The 12,912-nt window shown below is 47.1% G+C and overlaps 1 protein-coding gene across 3 annotated transcripts in view; it reads right to left on the bottom strand.

The window, feature by feature from the left end:
- The window catches only part of LOC142557214 (band 7 protein AGAP004871-like), a 370,091-nt gene that overhangs the window by 211,933 nt on the left and 145,246 nt on the right, over positions 1-12,912 (bottom strand). Inside the window, exon 1 of one of the 3 annotated variants that reach the window (XM_075668911.1) lies at positions 6,772-7,062. The exons of the other annotated variants lie outside the window; for them this stretch is intronic. Within the exon in view, the coding sequence (XP_075525026.1) occupies positions 6,772-6,814 (43 nt within the window). The 5' untranslated portion in view covers positions 6,815-7,062. Of the gene's footprint in view, positions 1-6,771; positions 7,063-12,912 lie in introns of those variants that run through there. 3 annotated transcript variants of the gene reach the window in all.

The following is a 12,912-nucleotide window of genomic DNA, read 5'->3' on the forward strand; positions in this document are numbered from 1 at the left end:
AAAGAGCTTCGATGGGGCCGAGCCAGCACAGTGAAAGTAGATAAGCCGACGAGGAAGGTGCTGCCCGCGTCTGCGATTGGCCCACTTCCCATTGCTTAGTTTGCGGTGGATGATCGAAAATCACGGCCGCGTGTAAAAATGCCGCTAAGAGGATCCTCGGGAAACAGTCTAGAGAGTGACGTCGTACACGTGCCAAAAGCACTCGCTAACGTTATACTGCTACGCCTTTTTTTATTATTATACACAAATAAATCCCTGTGCCCCGGCAACTCTGAGTAGTCAATGCCAGCGCGATCGGCGGGCAGCCATCTTCTATTCCTTTCACAACGGGGCAGTGTCCGGCTATTCTGAAAAAAAATTAGTTTTGTTCAGCATGTTAATACGTCCTTAACGCGTACACGTCACTTTGACGCGTTGAGTTTTCGCGGTTTTGTGACGTCGCGTGACAGACAGCCGAAGTGGGCGCAGCCCGAAAACTTTTGACCAATAGTAAAGTGCTAATGGCGAAAAAGGCTTCGAATCAGAAATAATTATTTTTCTTTCGTTAGGACTAATCATGCTTTATCAGCGTGCGCATATCATATCAGATGGAGCGTTATCGCAGTTTTCCTGCCGTCGTGTGACAAACTTGTGAAAGGGGGGTGGCCCCAGAATTTTTTTTACCAGTCATGGAGGGTTGATTGCAGAAATGGAATAGAAAAGTTTGGAATAGTTTCACGTTATAGCACCCTTGCGTCCAAAACGATTGTGACGTACATTATGTATTCTAACAGCGATAGGAGCAATGGTTGGTTGACGGACTTCAATGTGGCAATGTCGAATTTGCACTTGGTGTAACGCAGTTTCCCTGTGCATGCGTATTGCACACGTTTTTCAGCCAGGCAGTGTTCTAAAAAAACTATTAAAACAGGAAGATCTGGCATAGATCTGATAGATTTAGCGTAGCTAACGCAAAGCTACTATCGCACTGACCTGAAATTGGCGCCTTTTCACAAGGTACTCTTGCAGGCCTGGATGCTACCATGCTCTCACTTTTACCGCATTTATGCTTGGCTACAGCGCCATGTGGTAGGCCGTCTGGTGTGTGGAAACATTTTATCTCCGATAATGCTCCTCTCCCTTTTAGCAGAAGCACGCGTTTATTTCGCGAAGCGTTAAGACGCAGTAACGCAATAGACTCGACAATAAACACTTGTGGCGTTTGGTTATGCATATATGCATTACATATACAGTGAAGAGATAGTCATTTCGACAAACTTGTTGCTTTTACAAGAAAAGATAGAGCTGCTTTAGAATGGCATTCCCGTCTGTGGCGTTCTGGAGAAACAGGATTTACTTACGCTGTCTGCACCAGCGACATTGCGCTCGTTTTACCCTTGCTACCAGCACCAACCATAGACTGCCTCAAGTGGCAGCGCAAGCTCGACGATTTCCCAAGAGCTAACGTTCACGCCGACACCTTCGCTTTCCCGTCGGGCTTTCTTACGAACGAAGGCGAAGGAAGACTCGCGATCCTTCCACGTCAAACGCACCGAACCTCACGAATACATTTACGCAAGGACTCGTCTCTGCCGATATCGTTTCAGTGAAAGTTTTATCCTTTTACTTCTCCTCTTCGCCTCAACAGCGGATGAAAAATAATAATAATAATAATAATAATAATACTGTGCTTCCATTTGTCAACAGCTCGAGATGGTAGCTTCTGAACAAAGGTCGTTGATCTTTCTGTTTCACCTTATTTTTCGGTTCTTGCATTCTTCAGCATACAGTGAGAGCAGCTCCTCTGCGTAAGGTGCTTCCAGCTAAAGGGTCCCGGCGCGGCTCGAATTCGCCGCTCGCGATCGACTTAACAACGCTCTAAAAAAAAAAAAAGACAAATGTTGTAAGATTGTGTTTGTCTATGTGGCACTCTCTTTCTTTTCCCCTGTATTTCTCGGCAGAGACAACGAACGGACTTCTTAAAATTAGATGAGCTTTTTCTCTGTTTCGCTTTCAACAGCTCAACTCCGTGTTTCATTGAAAAACACACTGTTTTTGTCGTTAATCTCACTCCAGCTTCCTTTACCCTCTTCAATCAAGGAAAACAGTCGGTCTTGCGCGCTCCTTGGGAGCAAGGTAATTACTTTCAGAATTCCTGACTAGTCTGCTCATTTTAATTCATTTGCTGTCAAGATGCCCACTGCACCGTTCGTTTGTTAAGCTAAGACGAACGATTGGACTTCGAATGCAGCTTTCGCAACTGTATTTGTAGCGGCGTCCGCTCAGAGCTCCCTTAAACAGCTTGGCCTACAGGTGTGGGCAGCAGGACATTTGAAAGCCCTAAGAAGCAAAGCGCTACAGAAAAAAAAACAAAGAGTGGGTAGCGCGAGAGATCCCTTTCAGCGAGGAGCGGCTCTCCTTTTTATAGCATATTGCCCACTGTTTTTAGGTGTCAACACTGGCCACCTGAATTTCAAGAGTTGTTTCATCTTAACGCAGTGCGTCTCACGTTAGTTGTGTCGTGTTATGCGTGCAGGTGACTTCAAGTTCACCACAGATAAGTTGACGCAAATACAGAAAGTTTGAAATACAGGGACATTTATGACTCATCGAAATCATCAGAAGGCTGGATGCACTTTGTTATGCATTTTCTCACTCCCTTTCTGGTAGTCTCAGTAGTGTTCTTTTTTCTGCCATTGCTGGAAGCTGCAAGGGCTGCAACCATAATTATAGAGGCTGGTTCAGTAACGCGCCTAACGAAGGTAAACGCCGTGCGCACGCGGGTGGCAGGTGACCTCATGAGCGGCAGCGAAACGCGAATTGGAATGAAAACGGAAGCATAGAAAGCTTGTGGAATACGTGCGCCGAAAGCGAGCGTCTGAAACCGGTCGCCCGTCACTGAAGTCTAATAGTCGGCCTTCTGATTCGTGACCAGTGCCCAGCGGACGTCTCAATGGTCAGCGTAAATGAGTGTCCCAGTCGCCAATTACACCTCTCCCCGGTAGGCGCGCAGGCATCCCAACAAAACTGGCTGTCACGCATTCTCTACATACACCGTGAGAGAGGAAAATTGGAGTCCCACTAGCACTTGCTGAGTCACTACAATAAAACTCAATGCGACTGTATAGAGAGTGATGTGGCCAACAGTACAATCTGCGCAGATTTCGCACTGTCGTGTGTCTTATATCGTGACTATGAACGATCCATAAAGTTATTCCTGAGATAGATGTTCGATATGTGAGGTGCTGTGGCCGCAGTGGTTATTACTGGCGCAGCTCGTGTAGCAGAGCGCATTTCGCGAAGCAGCGCTCGACACACCGAGTTTGGCTCAGGTCGTGTGCGCGTCGCCGTGACGACATCGCAAGCTGGTCTGACGCGCCGAATCAGTGCCACCCAGTGACTTCTTTCTTTGCCCAACATAAGTTCTTTAAACAATTTTTTGAAAAATACTTCTTCGATAGGAAAAGTATGTATAGAAGATAGCTTTCTATGCTCCTATTTTATTGCGATAGCAATCATATGGACACTCCAAGCACATTTCTGCCGTCGGCGTCGCCATGAGGTTCCGTATAATGTCCCAGGGCGATAACGCCGTCGCCGCGTCCCCGACACTGTATGTGCCAGTGTAAGCGTGCGAGGGCAGCCGACGATCGTGGCTCAATCTCGCCCGCGCGAAAGGGACGAAATCGGAGAGGAAGCGCGCCGTCTTCCGTAGCGTGCGAGGCACCCAACGTTGCGAGGCACCGGAAGGAAGGGGGGCGGCGTTCTACTCGGCTGCAATTGCGCATGTGGCGGCTGCGCGCGGTCGCGCGGCCGTATTTCGAAAGTGATCTGCGCTGGGGGCAGAGTCTAGGTGCGTCGGCGGCTCGTAGCTTTGTGCGTACTGTGTCTTCTCGGCGCTCACTTTGTTTTGAAGCGATAGACAGCACGAAGATCAGTTCGATCGCTGCTGCTGCCGCATTTCCTTAAGCCAGCGTTTTGACAGCTATTGTCCGCGCTCATCGAGTGTAATGCGTTCATCTTTGCTGTGCGTGCTGACACCATGCTTGTTAATTTATTTAGTAAGCGAATGTTTACAAGTTGATACGGTCTATAAAAGTGATATCCTCATTACGTATGGCTGTCTGCTAACTTGCTTTCCCAATCGATGTTTCGTCTTTCTGGCGGAACTGCGACTTTTTTGGGTTGCTGTCGTTGTTATCGTTTAAAGTGATAAAGTTTCTTGCTAACTTCTACCGCTATGTATACGTTTATGTAGTCAACGACACGTGGCTAAATTGATATGCACTGGCATAATAGGAGACAGAATTTCTACCTGCCAGTAGGGATACACTACTTTGTTGCAATATTACTATGTTTGCAGACGTTCACTTGCTACAAAACCAAAGTAGAACTAATATAATGCCTATATAGCACAAAAAATGTCTAGCGGAGATCTAAAGACCGATCCTTGCGCTATCGTTCACTTTCCTTCTGTCTTCAGCTTCATGGAGCACAGGTAGCCTTAAAATGGGCAGTGTCGTTTCTAGTGTAGCTATTAAGTATTATTTAGCGTATGGTACCACAGATGTTTTTGCGGCACATGGAAAAAAGCTGGGGAGCTGAATTCAGATCGCATTACCTTGAGATAAGCGCTCCTTTCCACTGCCAGAAAACACATTTAAGTGCCTGTTACGCAAATTATTATAAATTTCGACCAACATTCAGTCTACGTGGTGAATTCTTAGAGCTGCATAATCTAAAACAAGTGGAACGGGTTTTCTTAAATGCGGCCGCACAATTTGTCATGGCTTACCTAAAGGGTGCTTTGTCGTCAGGTTACCCTCCATGTAAGAAAGCCTACTTTACAAGCGAACCTCTCGATTTTCAATAAGTACTGCGAAACTGTGCATTAACTTCTCTTTCTTGCATTGGGGTCGACGCAAAATTGCGGCAAGATTCCCGTTCTTCAGTCATTTACTCTTTTTCTTGTTTTTGTCTCCGCATGCGCACCCAATCTTACCCATTTCACGCGCCACGGAGTATCGAATCAAAGCAACAACATCACATCGTTTGAACGCAGACACTCTTCCAGATAATTTTTTAAAGCTTGAGCATTCGGCTTGTCGTAATTCACTAAGCAGCTAGTAATATATCAATGCCATCACATGTGTTCCTAGCAGAAGACAATTCTTCTTTAATTTTATTAAATACACGTCCTTCAAGTTACCACCCATGCTGCAGAAATGTTACGTTCGCGCTGAGTCGCTTGCAAGTGGACCTGGGTGTCAATACGTGCGCAAGTACGCTTCGAAGATTTTGCGTTATATCTACTGTCAACTATTAGTTTCTCCAAATTAGACAAATTTACCTTGAATGTTTCGGGTCAATTAAAACCACTATAAGGCGAGTTTCTGAAGCACTCTTTTTTTTTTTTCAAGGGACATTACCGTGCAAGAAACGCACCACGATGCCGAATGTACTCTAATATGCTATTATGTGCAACAAAGATTCAAGACAAAATAATTTAAATGCCTTCCCAAACTTTGCTCTGGCTGTCCGCCCTGTCGGCATTGTCCGCCCTGTCGTGATGAAGCACCTCTTGGCATAAAGGCAGTGCCAATACGCGCCCACAGAGCAACGGGATAAAATAATGAATTCCAGAATACTGATTGCATTAAGAATAACGTGCGAACAAATATGTAAAATTTTATGGTACAAAAAAAGTTATGTCAACCTAGCAAATAGAATGTCATTCGCCTCAACTTTAAACTAGACCATGACGGTATGCTGAAAAATATTGTATAGATTCTCGCAGATGTCGTCGAACATACGTACAATAACAAAATGAAAGCATCCTCACAGACAGAGCTCTGTCCTCTTTCTAGCGTTTCAGATGCTTGATTATTTTATCTTCGGGTCTAATTAATTATCGCAGAACAAAAAATGCACTGCACTTCGGCTCACAAAACTCTTCAGGCAAGCGCCTGTAAAACTACATCTCCTCCCTACAGTCCATGATGTCCTACAGAAAATATATAATAAGGTGGACGTATAGGAGTACCTCTCAGAAATATATGTAAATGCTGCCGTGAACATGAGAGCCCCGTTAGTTTACAGGTATCCCGCGATGGGCTTGCTATAGAAGTGACATTATAAAAAGTTGACGAAGGCCCTGAATCATTTCCTGATGGGTACATATCGCAAACAGACTGATCAAATTCAGAGTGAGGCACTCAAGGACTAATACTTTTCCTGGTTGCACAGTTGAAAAGCATAACAATTACACCTCTAGTGATTCCACACAGTACGCTGAAGTGCGGTAAGCCCCAGTTTCGTGTGAAAGTGCGGCAAGAAGCGACTATGCATCGGCTCCGTGCGCACTTTCTGTAAATTCGAAGTCTACATAGATCACTAAGTAAGCGATTCAAAAATCTTATTCTGAATTTTCAAAATTCGCAAGGATAGGAACACTCAAGTAAGGAAAGAAGCAAAGCTAGTGTTCCAACAGCGGATTCCTAAGGACGAACGTTCAAAGTGGTGCAGCAGATGTCATAAAAGCGTGGTACAACGGGAAAAACTAATCAATGAAGAGAGAAGCAAAATGCATATCACGACTAGTAATGCCTGCTGGTCGGACCTCATGCTGCGAGTCACTCGGGGTGGCAGAGTCGCGACTGCGGAAGCCAGCGGAAAAAGCGCAAAGTCCGTCCGAGTGACGGACTGCCACCACCGGGGCAGGTGGCCCCGCCGAGTGACACGCTGGCGTGAGTCGCGTGACAGCGGCTGCCGGGCAGCGCCGTGGGGACGCACCTTCCGAGAAGGCTGGACTCGAGCCTGGGTTGTCCGGCGTCATGCGTGCCGCCGTCGACGTGGCCGTGTTGGCGCGAGCGCCGTCAGCAGCGGTCGACGGGCGCCGCTGGCTGGCGGCCCGGGACGGCACGGCAGAGGCCCGCGAGCAGCGAGACGGGCTGCCGGCCCGTCAGGCGTCGCATGGTCGTGTCCCCCCCTCGGGCGAGGAACGCGACCGGGGCTCTTGTGCCCCCCAGTGGAAGCGCGCCCCCCCGCGCTCCAACACGCGGCGCGGACGCCGAGCCGACTGGGACGGCTGCGCCATGCGCTCCGCGCGCGCGGCCGAGGGCGGCTCCTCTCGCCCACGGCCGCCGTGCGCGCACCCTCGCCCACACCCGCGGGCGCAGGCCCCTCCCGCCGGCGGAAGGCGAAGGCGCGCCTCCTCCCTCGGCGCGCACCCTTTCTCCTCCGCCGGTGACCAAGTGAAAAGCGCGACTTCTCTGCGCGCCTCAGGACCCTGCATTTTCGCTTTCGCGCGGCCCACAGTTGTCACTCCTTGCTCGCTACTCGAACGCAGCGCCTGCAGTCGGCACACTTTTCACTGGGTTCCCAGCAGCTCCGGAAAATGACGTGCGTACAGTCGCGCTGTTGAGCTTTCTTACAACAATATTCCTTTTCTTTTTCTCCCCACGTTATCTGCCCCGTTCCTGCAGCAGATTGGTTCATCTTCAATGAGATGCCATTCATGATATCAAAGTTCATGGAATGAGGACTGCTCACCTCCGTCCTCAATTTACCACCTCTCCGTGGTTCAACTTGCATCAACACCCCACCTTTTCAGGCTTTTTGGTATAGAACATGCGCTTGTGCAGTAAAAAATCACGATGAATGCAAGTCAGAGCGATAATTTCTGCCACATGTAAAATTGCGTGTATTCCAGGACCATGACTCGTATCATGGAGGTCATTTCTGTCCTTGCCTGAACTAGAAGGCATACTTCATCGCGCCATAAATTATATGCGGAATGAGCGGCATTCGCAGGTGCTAGCAGAAGTATACGAGGGTCTTCTTGCAAAATTTGAACAAAATTCTGCGCTTTTTCGCGTGTATGGGAGTGCTGGCGTACCTTGTTTCCGCAATGCTCTCGTGGTCTATTTGCACGAATCGTTTTCAAATTAGCTCGTTACACTGTTGTCCAGTCTTGTACATGTTACATGAAAACGTAAATCCTTACAATTAGATGTACCCGTCGCGATGGCTCAGTGCCTAGGACGCTTTGCTGCTGAGCACGAGGTCGCAGGTGCGATTTCCGGCCACGGCGGCCGCATTTCGGTGCGGCTGGAATGCAAGAACGCTTGTGTACCGTGCATTGGTCGCACGTTAAAGATCCCCAGGAGGTCGAAAGTAATCCGGAGATGCCCCGCTACGGCGTCGCTAGTAAGCCACTGCGTAGTTTTGGTATATTAAAACCCACAATATCTAAAAATTACTTCTTTAAAAAACATGATTTACTTCATTCCCAAGCACAGCTCCCCAAAAAAACAACTACAATTCCTGAAAAGTAATCAGGTAATTTTCCCCTTCCTTTCAAGTTTTTTTTCCCCTTAGAGCTACATAGTGTCTGTACTGTAATAAGTAAAACGAACTGAAGGCACGTCCGGGGCGCTTGTTAAGCTTTCTTGAAACTTGCCAATTAAATGTGCGAAGAGGCACATGGCTGCGTGCAAGCTTATTTCCAATTACGGGCCAGGAACTCTTCACGTTCTTCCCTCGTCGCAGCAAAACTCTGTCGTTTTTCTTCGCGGTAATGTTCATGCAAGTGTTCGTGTTCAGTACTGCACTTTGCAACAAAGTGAAAATGTGCCCGATCCAGGGGTAGGCGAAAAAAACGTCTTCGCTTTAAATTACGTGCCGGCAAAGACTGATCGCTCACAAGCCATCGGTGCTCGAAGAAATAACATGCTGCCACGACGTCCTGAGCGTCCCGTTGCAAGCAGTACAGCACCCATACTTTTCCCTTTGCATCACTTGGCTCTGGCCAGCTTAGCGCATCACAATGATGTCGCCCCTTTCTGCACTGGTAGCCGGCCGCCAGTTGCTACGCATTGCCAAAGATGAACGGAAACTATCAAATCGCTGCTCACGGTTTCGTTTTGAGGGTGTTCTAATGTTCTTCCTCCTCCTCTCATCTGTACTGCTTCTTCCTTTTGTGGCGCTCGCATTTCCTCATGCTGCTGTTTTATTGCTGCGTTCGCGACTCTGCGTAAAAAGGAACAACGTTGTTGTATACTGTTTCTTGGTGTGTTTGCTGAGCCCTATTTAGTGCACCAGCGTGTGAGCCCACCAGAAACAGAAGTCGAGTTTGATGAGTATAGATCGCGCACCGTATCAGTCAAAAGCACTATTGAAAGATTGTGCTATTATTAGAATACTTAGCATGCGCCATCATGCGCCATCCGGATGGTGCATGGCGCCAGCATGCGCCATCCGCCCACACGCACTCACGTACACAAAGCAAAGTGTTGCATCTGTAGTGGGCCAACGAAACTACTTATTATTTCGACAATATTACGCATAGGTCTGAGTTGGAGTCAAGCAGATACCCTGCTATGAGCTTTTAATCATGACTTCGGGGCAGTTACGAGACGGCTGGTCCAAATCAATTGAGTCTGACTCTACGAAAGTCCTTCATTGCATGTGTCTCAATGAGTCTGAACCCGTGACTTTATGATTCTGAGGAATCGGTGATTCCGGGAATTTCAGCGAGCCCGAGTGAGTATGAGTCTGGAAGCCCGCGAGTTGAGTCCACCTGCTCTGAGCCTGAGTCTGAGCCTGAATGAGTCTGATGCTGCGATCCCGAGTCTAAGGGAGCCCTGAGCTTAAGATATTTTTGCGAGAATGTCTGAGGGAAGGTTGTTTATTTTGCCGACGATAGGAGCATCAGTTGCATCACACACTTCTTTTTTTTTTCCTTACCGACATTTTACTGACACGTTGCATCGCTGTTTTTAAGCGCTGAGCCGTGATCCCTAAAGAGTTACAGAACGCAGTGCATCTTGCAGTCTACAATCTCTCCCTCTGGCTCTCTCTCTCTCTCTCTCTCTCTCTCTCTTTTGTCGTTCTTAAAAAATATTTCTGTGTGCGGAAGAAGACGTCTATTGAGACCACTCTGTTGCAAACAAACACTCCGTTCCACACATTCAATTTTCAGTTTTTTCACACAAAAGTAATTACAAAAAATGACTAGCATAAAGGAAGCGGTCCTGTATCCGGGAGTCACTCCCCGCAGCCTCATAAGCTAACCTTCACTTAGCAGGTCGACCAACCGGACCCCCCCCCCCTCAAAAATGCGCATTAAGAACACTCACACGAAATGTGATGCAGCTAGTAACTCAAATGGGAGGTCATCATAAAGAACGCAACATCACCCCGAACGATCAGACATTGATCATCCAATATACTATAATTAGCGGACTAATATATTTTTTGTCATAATGCACGCGAGGTGGAAATTGACATCTTTTGACAATTTTTGTCAAATCATAAGGTAATCAATACGCCAATTGATTCAACAATTATCAATGAATAAATAAACAAATCAGTCAGTTTATTTCCAGTTTGTGGAAAATTCATAGCGGCAAGAGAAAAGCAACGTCGCAGCACTGTTCGACCAACCTCGCCATACCTTAACTCAGGAGGTATCACGGATAGGCACCTTTTCGGAATAAAAACCAGTGCGCCGCACTTAAACGGGGAAAAATTCAGAGGCGACACCACGACGCTGACACAGTGCTGCGTGACATGCAAGCGCAATAGCTTTTGTTTACTTACTTTCGTATGTGTGTGCATTCACGGTAGATCCCCCCCAAAATTCAGTTGTGAGACAGCGCTCGCGTCGTGCACTTTCTTCTTGGTCCCTTGTGCTTTGCGTTCAATTTTGATAACAGTGAACCCAACAAGTGCCCATGTTTGCACTGCAGGAGATGTTTCGCAATTAGGTTCATCTTCCGATACATTCTGCAGCAAACTTCAACTCCTTAAACGCTATTGACCATACGTAATACGTTGCGCATAGAATACAGTTAATATTTTAAACGGCAGACCCTTAAAATTATGCATTATTCATTCACAAATACATGTTTCTTAACAACGTATTAGAAGGTGCACTTAAAACAGATCGCATCAACAACATGAAGGAGCCAAATGGACATTTCATAAGGTTCTTGCAGATTTTGAGAATAATAACATCAGTGATTACGCCTACTTCTATGCTTTAGGCTGGCTTCAGCGGCGTACATTTTCTCTCGTTCGGCTTGGTCAAATTATTAACAAGCCATCAATAAAAGTGTGCTGCTTCCTTGTCAACCGTTAGTAAAACCTATATACGTTGAGAAAAGTTTCGACAGTGGACTTCTTCCCTGCGGCTGTACCCATACACCGACTACGGGAAGAAGGGGGGGGACTCCGGGGCCCGAGCCTCCTCGAGAGTTTTCCGGGAGGGGGGCTGAACCCCACTCCCCCCGCCGACGCCGAAGCCTCCCCCCCCCCAGCTAACGTGTTATTGCCAGAGTTTTGTCACCCATATCATCTGAGGTTCCTTTTGACTTGACGACCTTTTCACTTACAATTTTAGTGTGGCTAATAGCTTACTGCATCAATGTTGGCGTGGAGATGCACGGATTTTAATTCATACTTTGTTTTATTTCTGAAAATCGTGACATTAGGAAAACAAGCGCAATAGAAGTACCAGCGACAGCTGCCTCATCCGTATTTTCTCACTTCAACATTGTTTTAATTTTCCACTGTATACGCCGCGCACATGCACAATATATTTAAATATATACACAGGGCAAAGGTTATTATATTTTTTTAAAAAGAAGTAGGTAGCCAATTAACAATTATTTCTATAGATATGGTAGCTTACGCCTAGACAATGAATATGTAGCTATATGTTCAACTCGCTTCAAAATGCTTTGCGTGCTTTTCTGATCCTGAAAAAAACCTGTAGACTTTAGTGAACCCTTCGGCAGAGTCTTTTATAAACGGCGTGGGAAATGCACGTGAATGATGTGTATCTCAGTGTCGCTTCTCTTTCCAGTAAGCAAAGCTAACGACTCATTAAAAACACACTTCTAATAATTTACAACATTTATTAGGGATGGAAACATCGTCACTAGCATGCAGAGGTCGCAGATATATACAGGTTGTCCCAATTAACTATCATGCACCAAGACTTAAAAAATAAGTAATGCGTTACTCGAAGAAAACCTAATGCATATTGTTTCCATAGCAATAGTGTAGCTGCCAGTAATTTTTTCGTTACTGAGATATAATTAGGTAGCTGTAATTAATTATCTGACTCGAGACTGGACTGGAAAACTTTATTATGGGGCTGCAGCACGCGCATAGCGCGTAGCGGGCGTTTCCCACGTAGGGACCGACAGGGAGTAGCTGGCAGCAGGCTGGCGGGCCTGCTAGACGGGCCACTGCTGGTGGGAGAGTAGTGTGCTTCTGAGGGACTTCTCCCACTCGTCCGAGGTAGAGTCTAAATCGAGACGTACTATCATAATTGTCAAAGTGTCAATGAGGCATTTGTAGGAACAGCCAAGGGACATTAACTGCGGTATTTTCAGCGATGTACTAATTGCGTACTAACCTTTTTCGACTGATAAAGAAACCCTGCAAAATATGGTGAATACCACGTGACTGCGCCCCCACCCCCATCATAAAGCAGCGCCTTCGAACAGGCTCCTTCTAAAGTAGCCAGAATGAAATGAAGGAAATAAAGAAAAAAAATAACCGCCCAACCACTCCGTACAGACGGTTAACCAGCGAAGCTGAAACGTGCGGCCCCGGTGTTTATCACTGGGTTAATCCCGATGGTTCATTAAATGACGGCTTGGTGGGCTGCCGGATCCTCGGTACGCAGTTGCTGCTTACCGAGGATGCACGAGCCTGCTCTTGTGCCCGGGCTGCAGCATCGGTACGGCGTAGACGAGCTCGCTTCCGGTTCTGCTCGCGGCATTGCTGATCGAAAGCTGCCTGTTCCTCAAGAGTACGTATGACGCGTGGCCTACCCTTTTCGGAGCCGGAGAGAAACTGTAGCGCGCCCGCTAGGCTGCGACGGAGAGCAGTGACGTCACTACTGGCGCAGCCAATCGC

This window comes from Dermacentor variabilis, chromosome 1 (genome assembly GCF_050947875.1).
Source record: "Dermacentor variabilis isolate Ectoservices chromosome 1, ASM5094787v1, whole genome shotgun sequence".
Lineage (NCBI taxonomy): Eukaryota > Metazoa > Arthropoda > Arachnida > Ixodida > Ixodidae > Dermacentor > Dermacentor variabilis.